Consider the following 15,098-nt stretch of genomic DNA (forward strand, 5'->3'; position numbering starts at 1 on the left):
AAGAGTCCCAACGAACAGGAGGTCGACTTGATTATTCCTGCTACGAATCCTCTTCTAGCATAGGGGGCTCCGAGCACATCTCTCAGTCAAAAGGCCTTGAGCCTTTTGGAGTTTAGTGCCATTTTGAAATCTTACTGGAGACTTTCTGTCGCATTTGTCCATTTGGGAATTCCGTGTGCCGTCTTTGGGCGCGCTGAAAAAGAATCTTGCGGGGGGTTTTTGCAGCTTTGCAATTTCTTGATGCTTCAGAAACACTTTGATATTTTTTTCTGAGCTTTTGCCTTTGGTGACTGGAGATCTCCTGGGTTTGTACTACTGAGGTCCAGGTGGCAGCAGAGCAGTTCCCCTGGAGAGAACGGCCGCTTTGGAAGGTGGACTCTAGGGCATGGAAGTTCCTCACCTCCCCAAACCAGCCTGGAGCTGGCAACCCTAAGGAATCCGCCCCCCCAATTTTTTTCTTCTGCAAATTTAGGCAGTCTTCCTCACACCAAATGCATAAGACTGACAGCTCTAGGTAAGGAAATGCATGGTGGTTTGCGGGGAGGTGGAGCCCCCAGGGGGTGAAATGTAGATAGGAGAGGGACCACAGCAGAATATAATCCCTTCAAATCCACCCCGCCCCCCATCCCCGCCAAGGCAGCCATTTTCTCCAGGGGAACTGGTCTTGGTCATATCAAAAGCAGCTGTAATAATAGCGAGAGACCTCTAGATGCCGCCTGGATAGGGTTGCCAATCCCCAGGTGGGGGCAGGGGATCTCCCGGTTTGGAGACCCTCCCCACCCTGCTTTAGGGTCGTCAGAAAGGAGGGTTGCCAAGTCCAATTCAAGAAATATCTGGGGACTTTGGGGGTAGAGCCAGGAGACTTTAGGGGTGGAGTCAGGAGACATTGGGGTGGAGCCAAGATCAAGACTGTGACAAGCATAATTGAACTCCAAAGGGAGTTCTGGCCATCACATTTAAAGGGACGGCACACCTTTTCAATGCCTTCCTTCCATAGGAAATGAAGGATACGGGCACCTTCTTTTGGGGCTCATAGAATTGGACCCCCTAGTTCAATCTTTTTGAAACTTGGGGGTTATTTTGGGGAGAGGCACAAGATGCTATACTGAAAACGTGGTGCCTCTACCCAAAAAAACAGCCCCCCCCCCCCCCCAGAGCCCCAGATACCCGCAGATCAATTCTCCATGATTTTCTATGGGAATAAATCTCCCTAGGGAATAATAGAGTTCCCAGCAGACATTTCCCTCCCCTTCCCCCGCTTATGCCTTTTAAAAAGAAGAAAAATAATTACCACATATATAATAAAAAAAATACAGCTTGCAATAGATTTGAAGCCGCACCTTCCGCCTTGTTTGAAAAGAACGGTTCCAAGGGATCTCATGCCGTTATTTGGAAATGGAAATACATAGAAACAAATAAGTAAGCAGGGAACTCAGCTAGGGCTGGGGAGGGGGGCACTTTCCCTCCTCCCCGTTCCAAAACAATCCAGGGGTGCATTCACACCACACTGAGAAACGCGTCTTGCAACTGGATTTTTACTGTTGCAAGACTACCAAAAAAAATCCAGTTGCAAGTTGCATTGCTCAATGTAGTCCAGCCTCCCAGAATCCCTGTTGGGCTAACAAAAGCAACACTCTGCAAGGACCCAGGAATTCCCCTCCCCAGCCAGTAAGCACAAAGACACGCCCCCTCCGGCATGCCAGGAGCTGATTGGTTCTCCTGTTGCCCGAAGGGCGGGATCTACCCGGCTTTCTCCCGGGCCTTCCTTTTTCATTGGGCGGAGGAGCTGCCAGTCAACACCACCCGGAAGCCAGCGTCCCTGCTGTTGTCTGCTGCAGTGATTGGGTGAGCAAAGGGGAGGGTGGGGGGTCAGGACGCCTGGGGTCTCTTTGGGGGTTGGGGGGAGGTCCTGGGGGGCCAGGACTCCTGGGTCCTTTTTGGAAAGGGCTGGGTTTCAAGGGGAGCCAGATTGCCTAGGGTTTTTTTTTAAAGGCACGCCTCCCCCTTTCCTCTGATGTTGCTGCACGGCAGGCAGGAATCCAACCGGTAATGCCGTCACTGTCCATCTGGTTCTCTGCCACTTAGGAAAGCCATTAAAAAGGTGGCGGTGGTGGAAGCACAAAGCAGAAAGCGCCTTTTTTTCTAAAGAGAAGAGGCGCAAATGGGATTGCCAGCCTCCAGGCGAGGCCTGGAGATCTCCCGAGATCCCAGCTGATCTCCAGACGACGGAGTTCAGTTTCCGTGGAGAAAGTGGCTGCATTGGAGGGGAGGGGATCTGTTGGATTATATACCTCACTGAGGTCCCTGTTTTCTTCACACCTTGCGCTCGCCAGGCTGCACCCCCAAATCTCCAGGAATTTCCCAACCTGGAGTTGGCAGCCTCAGAGATCAGGATGAGATGGGAGGCATAGGGGTGTTAAGGTGAGGAAGGGTGACAACCGCCTGGAAATGCTTCTTTTATTAGGAACAATCAAAATCATTTGCAGGGTGGGTTTTTTTTTAAGTTCAAAAGAACTTAAATTTTATAATTTTTATTGATTTTATCTACAAAGAGAAGAGGCACAAGCAGAGATACATTAAAGAGGGGAAGGGGGGATACAAAGTGGGAAACACAGAAACAAAAGAAAATGCAAATATGTCAGTTACAATTCTACTTCCAAATAAAATACCCAATTCTTTCTACCTGCAAGTATGAGGTTCTCCCCATAAATTTTACCATCTTTACCTTTCATTATAGATTTTTTTTTACTAAGCTATTACTTAAAATACAAGCCTAAACAATTCTTCTTCAGCACATACAAGCATAAAAGAATCAGAGCCGTCTCAACACAGAACTGGCTGGCTACGCTTAACCATATTGAAAGCACAGGCTAACTTGTTAGTTTAACAATATCATCATTAAAATAACCATATGAAACAAATATCTTTATCCTTCCACTTAATTCAAGCAGAAAGAAAGAGGAAAAAAAAACAGATTTAAAATGTCATAGAACATAAAGAGAAAAAAATTGACAAACTAAAGATAAAACATAATAGTTTATGTCTCAATGTAGACAGTTTCTCCAAACAAACATACTAAGAGCAGATCTACCAGATTACAAAATAATTGTGCTGTCTGCCTTCTTAACAATTGATCCTGTTCAAAAGAACTTAGAAGGCTTTGTGGTCAGCTGAAAAAAGGAGAGTGAGGATGACGATGATGCTATAGGATTTATATCCCATCCTCCATTCTGAATCTCAGAGCAGCTCACAATCTCCTTTATCTCCCTCCCCCCCCCCCCCACAACAGACACCCTGTGAGGTGGCTGGGGCTGGAGAGGGCTCTCCCAGCAGCTGCCTTTTCAAGGACAACTCCTGCGAGAGCTCTGGCTGACCAAAGGCCATTCTGCAGTTGCAAGTGGAAGAGTGGGGAATCCAACCCGGTTCTCCCAGATAAGAGAGCTCTGGCTGACCCAAGGCCATTCCAACAGCTGCAAGTGAAGGAGTGGGGAATCAAACCTGGTTCTCCCAGATAAGAGAGCTGTGGCTGACCCAAGGCCATTCCAGCAGCTGCAAGTGGAGGAGTGGGGAATCAAACCTGGTTCTCCCAGATAAGAGAGCTGTGGCTGACCCAAGGCCATTCCAGCAACTGCAAGGGGGAGGAGGGGGGAATCAAACCCAGTTCTCCCAGATAAGAGTCCACACACCTGACCACGACACCAAACTGGCTATAAATGGGATCCTGTGTCTGCAGAAGATCTTGTCTTGCCTACGGTTGTGCTGGCTTCCTGCAGGTCATTCCGAATTCTCTTCCCAGCTCTCTCTGTTGTGCTTTTGTCCTTTCCCAGGTAGTCACAGCAACTCCTGTCCTCGTGAGGTTCTTGCTGTTTTGGTTGTTTGAGGTGCAGTCTGGAAGGCTCGCCTCCGCTTGGCTAAAAGATGTCAGAGACGGGCGTCGAGACTCCGGCGCTGGAGCCGTTTCATGTAGGCCAGGTACTGTCTTGGGGGGGTGGGGGCGGAGTTCATTGCTTCTTTAGGACTGGTGGCGATTTAGAAAGCTTTTCCATACCCCACCTCAATGATGAAGGGGCAGTTTCTTTCTTTACGTTGCGTACAGCCGCCCCCCAAAATTTCAGGATGGGGTTGATGCCAATGGTCCCTTCGATCCCAGATTTTCGTGCCTTTTCCAAAAGAGTAAAAACAAAACTTTCATTCCAGAATGCCGTTAGGTAAGTTACACAGAAAGAGATGGCTATACAGAAAAGTGGTATTGTAACAAAAGGGGGGGGGAACTGTTGTAAAGTAACAACTGTTGATGCAGGTCTTGGCTTGTGACTCAATATTTTGAAGCCAACAAATTCATTATCAATATTGACAAAAAAGACTACACATTAGATGCCAGATTTTAACAACATTGGCAAAATTGCAATAAGAACATAAGAGAAGCCAGTGGCCCATCCAGTCCAACACTCTGTGTCACACAGTGGCCAATATATACACACACACACACACACACACACACACATATATATACACACTGGCTAATAGCCACTGATGGACCTCTGCTCCATATTTTTATCCAATCCCATCTTAAAGCTGGCTATGCTTGCAGCTGCCACCACCTCCTGTGGCAGTGAATTCCACATGTTAATCACCCTTTGGGTGAAGAAGGACTTCCTTTTATCCGTTTTAACCTGACTGCTCAGCAATAGAGAGTTGATGTTACAGCAAGAAGATACTGGATTTATTGGATTTATATCCCGTCCTCCACTCCAAAGAGTCTCAGAGCGGCTCACAATCTCCTTTCCCTTCCTCCCGCACAACAGACACCCTGTGAGGTGGGTGGGGCTGGAGAAGGCTCTCACAGCAGCTGCCCTTTCAAGGAAAACCTCTGCCAGGGCTATGGTTGACCCAAGGCCATGCTAGCAGGTGCAAGTGGAGGAGTGGGGAATCAAACCCGGTTCTCCCAGATAAGAGTCCGCGCACTTCACCACCACTACACCAAACTGGCTCAAACTGGCAACAGCAGCAGCAGCAATGGATGCCCTAGGTAACTATCCATTTCATTCGCCTTCTGCAGGCTGCAGTACACTAGGTAAAGCCTTGAATTCAGTAATGGAATGCCCGGTATTTCCTTCAAATTTATATTTCGACCCTCTCCAGCTTTTGCAGTTGTTGCATAGACAGTTGCAGTTGGAGCCTCAGAGATGAGCGGTCTTCCATTCGGGGTTACTCTTTGGCAGATTCAAAATGTCTCTGTGCTAAGCTTAGGAAATACTGGGTATTCCATGATTGAATACAAGGCTTTCCCTGGTGTACTGCAGCCTGCAGAAGGAGAATGAACTGGATAGTTACCTAGGCCATCCATTGCTGTTGCTGTAACATCGACCCTCTATTACAATTTTGCCAGTGTTGTTAAGATCTGGCATCTAGTGTGTAGTGGTTTTTTTTGTCAATAATATCGATAATAAACTGTTTGTTTCAAAATGTAGAGTAGCAGGCCAAGACCTCTGTCAACAGTTGTTGCTTTTATACAGTTTTTTTCCCTTTCCTTCCCCCCCCACCCCAAAGAGTGGCAATGCCCCTATTGGTCCCTGTTTCAAAAATTTTATCCAAGGAGCACTTTGGTAGGCAATATGTCTTTGAGATCTCCGTTGTATATGCGCATGTTTTCAAAGTGCCATCTGCATTAGCACATATTCTTGGTGGTGGGAAGCGCTGTCAGGTCACAGCCGAGCCCTAGGGGTTATCAAGGCAGGGGACAATCAGAGGTCGTTGGCCATTGCCTGCCTCTGCGTCAGGACCTTGGGCTTCCTTGGTGGTCTCCCACCTAAGCAGGACCAGCCCAGCTTGGCATCTGAGATCTGGCAAGATCAGACTGGCCCCGGGCCATCCAGTTCAAGGCGGTACGCATTGTTAGCCACAGACTTCCCACGATTGTACAATATTCCCAGCTCGCTAGTTAAAAACAAAGGTCTGCCCTGCCCTTGGGTTTGAACTGCAGATGGCAACCAAGGGAGAGAAAGCCTGCAAAGAAGAAGGAGGAGATGAAGAAGGAGAAGAAGAAGGAGAAGGAGGAGAAGAAAAAGGAGATGAAGGAGAAGAAGAAGGAGAAGGAGATGAAGAAGGAGAAGAAAAAGGAGATGAAGGAGGAGAAGAAGGAGAAGGAGATGAAGAAGGAGAAGAAAAAGGAGATGAAGGAGGAGAAGAAGGAGAAGAAGAAGGAGAAGAAAAAGGAGATGGAGAAGGAGAAGAGGGAGATGAAGGAGAAGGAAAAGGAGATGGAGAAGGAGAAGAGGGAGATGAAGAAGGAGAAGAAGAAGATGAAGAAGGAGAAGAAGAAGGAGAAGAAAAAGGAGATGGAGAAGGAGATGAAGAAGGAGAAGAAGAAGACAGAGAAGAAGGAGGAGAAGAAAAAGGAGAAGGAGAAGAAGATGAAGAAAAAATGAAGATGATGATGATATTGGATTTATATCCCACCTTATACTCTGAATCTCAGAGTCTGAAAGTGGTCACAATCTCCTTTACTTCCTTCCCCCCCCCCCCCCACACACAACAGATACCCTGTGAGGTCGTTGGGGCTGAGAGAGCTCTCCCAGAAGCTGCCCTTTCAAGGACAACTCCTATGAGAGCTATGGCTGACCCAAGGCCATTCCAGCAGGTGCAAGTGGAGGAGTGGGGAATCAAACCCAGTTCTCCCAGATAAGAGTCTGCGCACTTCACCACTACACCAAACTGGCTCTCAGTTGAGGCAGAGTTAAGGGCATTGCTGCTGTTTGCATCGCTTTTGTCTTATGAGAGCACTAAGAATTCACGACCTCCAGAATGCTCTATCTGTTCACAGCCTTGCTGAGGTTGAGAGCAATGGCAGTCCATCTCACTTTGGGCCGTTCCTTTTTTCCCTGCTGTAGTTGGCTGGAAAGCTGGCTTTGTTTGTTTATTAAGCTATTCATACCCTGCTGTTCGGACCACAGCAGCTTACAATATTGTTCTCCTTTCTCCATTTTATCTGCTGAACAACAACCCTGCTAAGTGAGTTAGGCGAGAGACTGGCTGGTTGAAGTCACACAGCAAGCTTTCATGACCCATGAGGGGTTTGAATCTGGGTCTCCCAGATCCTATAACTACCATCCCATGGACAGATAAGAGCACATTAAGATGGCCTTATACAGAATCATACCACTGGGCCATCAAAGTCAGTATTGTCTACTCAGAAGGACAGTGGCTCTCCAGGGTCTCAGGCTGAGGTCTTTCACATCACCTCCAGTTTGGTGAGAGCCAGTTTGGTACAGTGATTAAGCGTGCAGACTTATCTGGGAGAACCAGGTTTGATTCCCCACTCCTCCACTTGCAGCTGCTGGAATGGCCTTGGGTCAGCCAGAGCTCTCTTATCTGGGAGAACCGGGTTTGATTCCCCACTCCTCCACTTGCAGCTGCTGGAATGGCCTTGGGTCAGCCAGAACTCTCTTATCTGGGAGAACCAGGTTTGATTCCCCACTCCTCCATTTGCACCTGCTGGAATGGCCTTGGGTCAGCCATAGCTCTGGCAGAGGTTGTCCTTGAAAGGGCAGACTCTTATCTGGGAGAACCGGGTTTGATTCCCCACTCCTCCACTTGCAGCTGCTGGAATGGCCTGGGGTCAGCCGTAGCTCTCACAGAGTTGTCCTTGAAAGGGCAGCTGCTGGGAGAGTCCTCTCAGCCCTACCACCTCACAGGGTGTCTGTTGTGGGGGGAGAAGGGAAAGGAGATTGGGAGCCTCTCTGAGATTCGGAGTGGGGGCAGGAGACAGACAGACAGACAGACAGACAGACAGACAGACAGACAGACAGACAGACAGACAGACAGACAGACAGACAGATAGATAGATAGATAGATAGATAGATAGATAGATAGATAGATAGATAGATAGATAGATAGATTAGATAGATGGAGATATAATACAGCCAGTTTGGTATAGTGGTTAAGTATGCAGACTCTTATCTGGGAGAGCCGAGTTTGATTCCCTACTCCTCCACTTGCACCTGCTGGAATGACCTTGGGTCAGCCATAGCTCTGGCAGAGTTGTCCTTGAAAGGGCAGCTTCTGTCAGAGCTCTCTCAGCCTCACCCACCTCACAGGGTGTCTGTTGTGGGGGGAGAAGACAGAGGAGATTGTATGCCGCTCTGAGTCACTGATTCAGAGAGAAAGACGGGGTATAAATCTGCAGTCTTCTTTCTTCTTCTTCTTCTGCTCACAAGACTTGAGCGAGGCTGTTAATTACGGGAGATTTTGGAGGGCATTCAATTATAAGGCCACCCTAAGTCGGCAGTGACTTGAAGCACTTCACACACATACACACACACACACACACAATGAGGAAGATTTCTGTTGAGACCAAAGCAAAGAAATATTTTCCTTGGGCTGTGCAGAAAATTAAGGCAGAATAGTAGTAAACAGTCAGTTCATTGGGTTGGGTGGATTTTTCTCCTTGCTTGCACACAGATTTAACTGTGACTGATTACTGTGCAAAATTTTAGCAATTCGTAGCGCATAGCAGCATCTGCTAAGATGAAGAGGTGGGGAGTTTAAACCCCCTTAATGTGTTTTGAAGGTGTTTGTTATGCCAAGATTCTGTTTGTTCTTCACAGTGTCCACCCGTCGCTTATTATATCCCAGATTTCATTACTGAGGCTGAGGAAGCGCATCTTTTGCAACAGGTGTGTGCCTTTATTCTATACCCTTTTTGTGATGGGTTTTAAGAATATTTTGTGGGATTAATTTATGGCCCCCCAGCCCCCATGTCCTGTCTCTATCCGTGATCAGCCAGATGCTTTTAAGAAGGAAGGGTCAAAATGCCCATGGCCATGATCTGTTACTCATACCCTTTCCCCTGTTCTTTGGTCCTTGGAGGTAGACTGCCTCTTGACATGGAAGCTCTAAGGCTGCTGACAGACGCGTCCCTGTTGTATTTTGTCCCGCTTAAATTTTTAATTTTTTTTTTTAAAAATGGTTTTCTGCTAGTGTTTGCATAACATACCCATGGTGGTAGAAAGCGTCACAGCTGGTTTATGGGGTTTTCAAGGGAAAAGAAATTCATAAGTCGTTTGCCTTAATGTCATGACTGTGGTGTTCCTTAGAGGTCTCCCATCCAAATAATAGCCGAATACTAACCAAATACAAGCCTTGCTTGGCTTTCAAGATCTAACAAGACTGGGTTAGCTTGGGCTATCTAGATCAGGGCAATATACCCGTAGCTCAGTTCAGACAAACCGATTTCTATCCCAAGATTATGAATCTTAATTTCTTGTAAGGGTTTGAGTCTTGTACTCCCACTGTGGGCAAAGATGCCAGAGTTCCCATTTTAGAAAGGGGGAAACTGAGACTCTGAGCACATCTGTGTGGGGATTTGATTGAGGGTGGAGTGCGCACAAGGTCCTCACAGCACCCACAGCTCCAGTGTTTTTTCACCTCCAGGTTTATGGTGCCCCTAAGCCAAAGTGGACTCAGCTTTCTGGGAGGAGGTTGCAGAACTGGGGTAAACTTTTGACATATATGTGTGGGTGTGAATCTGATGTTGTGTGCATGATGTAGGTAGGTTTGTGGGAGTGGCACTTAATTAGTATTTGTGGAAAGCTCGACATTGTGAGGCGCTGGTACAGTCCGCTCTTCATCCCACAAATTTGTGGTTTGATTCCATTTAGCTTCTGTTTACGGATCGTTTTCGCCACACGGAAGTTAGGACAGCCTTCCCCAACATGGTGCCCACCACCCCTTCCTCTACCACCCAACAAGCCTTTCAGAAAGTGGGCAGGGCTATTGTAAGTAGGTGGGGCCATTGTTATTGGCTGCTCTCGTCCAAATGAAAGCCATAACAGCCATTTTGTGTTGGGCTCCAACTCCTGAGGCCGCCATTTTAGGATGACACTCACCATCATTTTAGGATGACACTCACAGTCGGGAGGGACTGTGGCTCAGTGGTAGAGCATCTGCTTGGTAAGCAGAAGGTCCCAGGTTCAATCCCCGGCACCTCCAACTGAAAACGGTCCAGGCAAAGAGGTGTGAAAAACCTCAGCTTGAGACCCTAGAGAGCCGCTGCCAGTCTGAGAAGACAATACTGACTTTGATGGACCCAGGGTCTGATTCAGTATAAGGCAGCTTCATATGTTCATCACCCAACTTGAAATCCCCAAACTACCCACAGGCTCAAAAAGATTGGGGACCCCTGAGTTAGATACTCCATTTTTAAAAACCGGTTCGGGTGTCACGCTGAAAGCAGGTGATATAATTTTGGCTTGATAGTTGAGCAAGATGGTAGTTTTGTCAGAAGCTTGGGGCTTCCTGGAGGAAGAGTGTGGCCTTTCTGTGAAAATGGCGTTGAATTCTTTGTCACAACAAATTTATTGTAAACCTTCCTATTTAGCCAGTTGGAGAGGACAAAGGAGAGACAGATAGACACAACCTCCATTTGTGGTTTATTCTGTATTAAGATTTGTAAAATTTTCAGGCCTGAGTGGAGGCGAGCAGCCATTTTGCTACAAATTTTACCTCAAAACAGCTAGGCTTGAGTTTAGTAGTGCTTTAGATATCATGAAGATTTGAGGGGGTGGGGGGGGTGTATGAGCTTTAGAAAGTCAAACCTCCCTTTGTCAGACATTTAAACCGAGCCACAGTTTGGCCACCCCTGTACAAGACCATCTGTGGCTTGCTTGTCAGTAATGGTGATGTTTTCCAGTTCTTCAGCTCTGTGTGTTAGGAAAAGGGAAAGGTCCCCTGTGCAAGCGCCAATCGTTTCCGACTCAGAAGTGACGTTGCTTTCACGTTTTCACGGCAGACTTTTTACGGGGTGGTTTGCCATTGCCTTCCCCAGTCTTTTACACTCCCCCCCCCCCTGCAAGCTGGGTTCTCATTTTACCGACCTCGGAAGGATGGAAGGCTGAGTCAACCTCGAGCCGGCGGTCTGAAAACCCAGCTTCCACCGGGGATCGAACTCAGGTCATGAGCAGAGCTTAGGACTGCAATACTGCAGCTTTAGCACCCTGCGCCACGGGGCTCTTCTGTCTGTTAGAGGACACTGCTATTTGATTTGATTGCTTTCGTCCAACTTTGTAATCCGCCTTGAATCTCCGTGAGAAAGGTGGATTGTACACGAAGAGGAGTCGGAGGAGGACAGACAAATTCCGTGGCTTCTCTCTGTGCTTTCTACAGGGGGGCTGCCGCACCCGAAGGGGATGGTGTCGGAGAAGCTGCCCCCATGGCTTCAGGCTTATACCGACAAAGTGTCCTCTCTCGGCGTCTTTGGAGGGAAGCTGGCCAATCACGTCCTGGTGAACGAGTACCGCCCCGGTGAGGGGATCATGGTAATACATCCTAGGGTTTGTGCGTTGAAATGGGGGTAGGTGAATGGCAGGGTTTTGAAGTTCTGTTCCTTCCATCCACTCTGATCGTACTTTGGACAAGATGGGTGGCTCTGTTTTTCTGCCTCTTTTTCATCGGCAGCCTCACGAGGATGGCCCGCTATACTTCCCGACGGTCACCACCATCAATCTAGGGTCTCACACCCTTCTGGATTTCTACCATCCTGTCAGCAGAGGGCAGCAGACGGAAGGTGGACAGGTGAGCAGTACAGAGGAAGCGTCTCCTTCTTCCAGCTTCTCTCTGCTCCCTGCCAGACAAGCTTTAACTCGCTCTGGCCGAAACCCTGGGCCCTGAAGCTGGCAGAGCTCCGCGGGTGGCCTGGGCAGTGACCGCCGAAGCAGAAATCCGGTTTTTTTCCCAGGGGTAGAGTGCCGGAAGGTCCCATTCACCTGCATTTTTGCCCGCTCTGTTTTCTGAAAACATCTTGTCCGACTTCTGCTGTGTCAATTAACCAGACCTCCGCCTGTTAACCTCTTTTACGCCTCCTCCCCCTTCCTCGGTTTTGTTTTTTTGGGGGTGGAGTGCTCTCACCCACGCCCTGGCTGTTGAGTCTTCCTTTCTGATTCAGCATGTGTGATGTATGAGAAAAAACTTTCGCTGCATGCCCCTGGGGTGAACACCAACTCTGTTACTGCGTTGTGGGAATCAGTCGCTTGGTGCCAGTGGGCACCAGAAACCACAGCTCTGTGGAAAACACACTGACTGAGGGGCAGGTGTGCAGAACGGAGATGGGCGGCGTGAACCGTATGAGTCATACCTCTGAAAGGCGTGGTTCCTGGTGGCTTTAGTTCAAGAGCCAGTTTGATGTAGTGGTTAAGTGTGCGGACTTTTATCTGGGAGAACCGGGTTTGATTCCTGCACTTGCACCTGCTGGGATGGCCTTGGGTCAGTCATAGCTCTCGCAGAGTTGTCCTTGAAAGGGCAGCTTCTGGGAGAGCTCTCTCAGCCCCACCTACCTCACAGGGTGTCTGCTGTGGGGGAGGAAGATAGAGGAGATTGTGAGCCACTCTGAGACTCTGAAATTCGGAGTGGAGGGCGGGATATAAATTCAATATCCTCCTTCTCACAGGGTGCCTATTGTGGGGGAGGAAGGTACAGGAGATTGTAAGCCGCTCTGAGGCTCTGATTCAGAGAGAAGGGCAGGGTATAAATCTATAGTTGTTGTCTTCTTCTTAATTTTGATTTAAATTTACTTTAATTTGCGATTTATACCCCGCCCTATCCCGCAAAGCGGGCTCAGGGTGGCTTACAACATTAAAACATTGCAATAACAATAAATAAAACATATCGAATTAAACCCAGCGAATTTAAGATATCTCCTAAACATAATACATGCAGATTAAAATAAGAAGACCTATAACTCCAACAATAGTACAGCCTGAGACCATAGTTCAGCAGTTGGTACAGCTTCAGCTAATTAACACCTTCTTCTTCTGCTTCTCCTCTTCCTCCTCCTTCTTCTTCTCCTTTTTCTTCTCCTTCTCCTTCTTTTCCTTCTCCTCCTCCTTCTCCTCCTCCTCCTCCTCCTTCTTCTTCTCCTTCTCCTTCTCCTCCTTTTCCTCCTCCTCCTCCTTCTTCTCCTTCTCCTTCTCCTCCTCCTTCTTCTTCTCATCAGGCAGCAACGTGTCTGCCTTATTAATTTTTGAAATGCAATCTCCTAAGAGTTTGTTTCCTTTTCCAGGGACTCGCTTCCCAGACCGAGGAAGAGCGCCACTTCCTCTCCTTGCTCCTGAAGCCCCGCAGCCTCTTGGTCTTGCGGGAAGACATGTACCTACATTACCTGCACGGAATCCGCTTTGTCACAGAAGACACCGTCATGGAGAAAGTGGCCAACTTGGATGCGTGCGGCTCTGAGCTCGGGGACATGTTGTGTCGAGGGACACGGGTTTCGCTCACCATCCGACACGTCCCCAAAGTGCTCAAAACGTCCATTGTTCTGGGCAGGAGAAAGTGACTCTTTGAGAGGCCTTGGGAGAGGCTCACGGGACAGGAAGTCCCTCCTCTGTGGGAAAGAATTCCCTACATGTAGAAAACAAGCTTCTCAAGGCAAACTTTCCTTCCCTGAAATGCTAATTTTCTGTGTTCAGGGGACTGGGGGATATGAGTGGAAGGGATTTCCATGACTTGAGCCCCCTCGCCTGTTGGCTGAAATCACACAGCCCAAGCAAAAGTTTGTCTCTTCACCTGTGAGAAAGAAGCAGAAGGGAGCGATTGTGAAACGCCAGTTCATGGGAGAGCAGCTGTAAGCAACTGCATATCTGTATGAATTAATTATAAAGAACTAGCAAACTCAGGAGACAGGAATAGAAGGCCTCAGAGGCAAGGAGGTGGCCTACTCCATTGCATCTTCCAGTCACCAGTGCGGCCTAGTGGTTGGAGCAGGAAAACAAACATCGGCGCTTGTCTTCCCAGCAAGGAGAATTGGGAAATCTGCCTTCTACGGTTCTCTCCCAAGGAAAGCAACGACTGAGGAACTTGAGGGTGTCTTTCCATCAGGGGGAGGAGTCAGAGGTGGGGGGCGACCTCAGGAAACCAGGGTGTTTATTTCTTTATCACAGGAATGCCTTCTGATGGAGAAACTGGACGTTATTCTCAGGACTATGTCCCAGTGACTGGTTTTCACACTTGGCCTTTCTCCGTGTGGCTTCCAATTTGCAAACATCATCTCTTTGCAGTGTTTTCTTCCTCCGTCTTCCATTCTGTTAGAGAAGGCTAATTTTAAAGCCCGAATGTTGACCCGGTAGGTGCATTTTGACATCACAGAGCCAGTTTGGTGTAATGGATAAGTGCACAGACTCTTATCTGGGAGAACCGGGTTTGATTCCCCACTCCTCCACTTGCAGCTGCTGGAATGGCCTTGGGTCAGCCATAGCTCTGGCAGAGGTTGTCCTTGAAAGGGGAGCTGCTGTGAGAGTCCTCACAGCCCCACCCACCTCACAGGGTATCTGTTGTGGGGGAAGAAGGGAAAGGAGATTGTAGGCCGCTCTGAGACTCTGTCCTTGAAAGGGCAGCTGCTGGGAGAGCCCTTTCAGCCCCACCCACCTCACAGGGTGTCTGTTATGGGGGAGGAAGGAAAAGGAGATTGTAGGCTGCTCTTTAGACTCTGTTGTTGGGGAGGAAGGGAAAGGAGATTGTAGGCCGCTCTGAGACTCTGTCCTTGAAAGGGCAGCTGCTGTGAGAGCCCTCTCAGCCCCACCCACCTCACAGGGTGTCTGTTGTGAGGGAAGAAGGGAAAGGAGATTGTAGGCCGCTCTGAGACTCTGTCCTTGAAAGGGCAGCTGCTGTGAGAGTCCTCTCAGCCCCACCCACCTCACAGGGTGTCTGTTGTGAGGGAAGAAGGGAAAGGAGATTGTAGGGCGCTCTGAGACTCTGTCCTTGAAAGGGCAGCTGCTGTGAGAGCCCTCTCAGCAAGTTTGGTGTAGTGGTTAAGTGTGCGGACTCTTATCTGGGAGAACCGGGTTTAATTCCCCACTCCTCCACTTGCACCTGCTGGAATGGCCTTGGGTCAGCCATAGCTCTGGCAGAGGTTGTCCTTGAAAGGGCAGCTGCTGTGAGAGCCCTCTCCAGCCCCGCCCACCTCACAGGGTGTCTGTTGTGGGGTAGGAAGATAAAGGAGATTGTGAGCCGCTCTGAGACTCTTCAGAGTGGAGGGTGGGATATAAATCCAATATCTTCTTCACCCACCTCACAGGGTGTCTGTTTTGGGGGGAGAAGATATAGGAGAT

General features: G+C 48.6%; 1 protein-coding gene across 1 annotated transcript; it reads left to right on the forward strand.

Annotated features, from left to right (window-relative positions):
• Positions 1–1,767: 1,767 nt before the first annotated feature.
• Positions 1,768–14,050, forward strand: ALKBH6 (alkB homolog 6). The gene is made up of 7 exons (XM_060258520.1): positions 1,768–1,845; positions 3,828–3,972; positions 8,607–8,675; positions 9,433–9,493; positions 11,164–11,315; positions 11,455–11,571; positions 13,055–14,050. Exons 2-7 carry the CDS (start codon positions 3,919–3,921, stop codon positions 13,325–13,327), a joined length of 726 nt encoding a protein of 241 aa, XP_060114503.1. The 5' UTR covers positions 1,768–1,845; positions 3,828–3,918; the 3' UTR covers positions 13,328–14,050.
• The last annotated feature ends 1,048 nt before the right edge of the window (positions 14,051–15,098 follow it).

The sequence above is a fragment of the Heteronotia binoei genome, chromosome 17, assembly GCF_032191835.1.
Source record: "Heteronotia binoei isolate CCM8104 ecotype False Entrance Well chromosome 17, APGP_CSIRO_Hbin_v1, whole genome shotgun sequence".
NCBI classification, from domain to species: Eukaryota; Metazoa; Chordata; class Lepidosauria; order Squamata; family Gekkonidae; genus Heteronotia; species Heteronotia binoei.

Bases quoted from the DNA above. Each gene is read 5' to 3' on its own strand.
- ALKBH6 (XM_060258520.1), top strand. From the start codon at position 3,919: ATGTCAGAGACGGGCGTCGAGACTCCGGCGCTGGAGCCGTTTCATGTA. The intron at 8,676-9,432 runs GTGTGTGCCTTT...TTTCACCTCCAG, and splicing joins AAGCGCATCTTTTGCAACAG to GTTTATGGTGCCCCTAAGCC. The intron at 11,572-13,054 runs GTGAGCAGTACA...TTCCTTTTCCAG, and splicing joins AGCAGACGGAAGGTGGACAG to GGACTCGCTTCCCAGACCGA.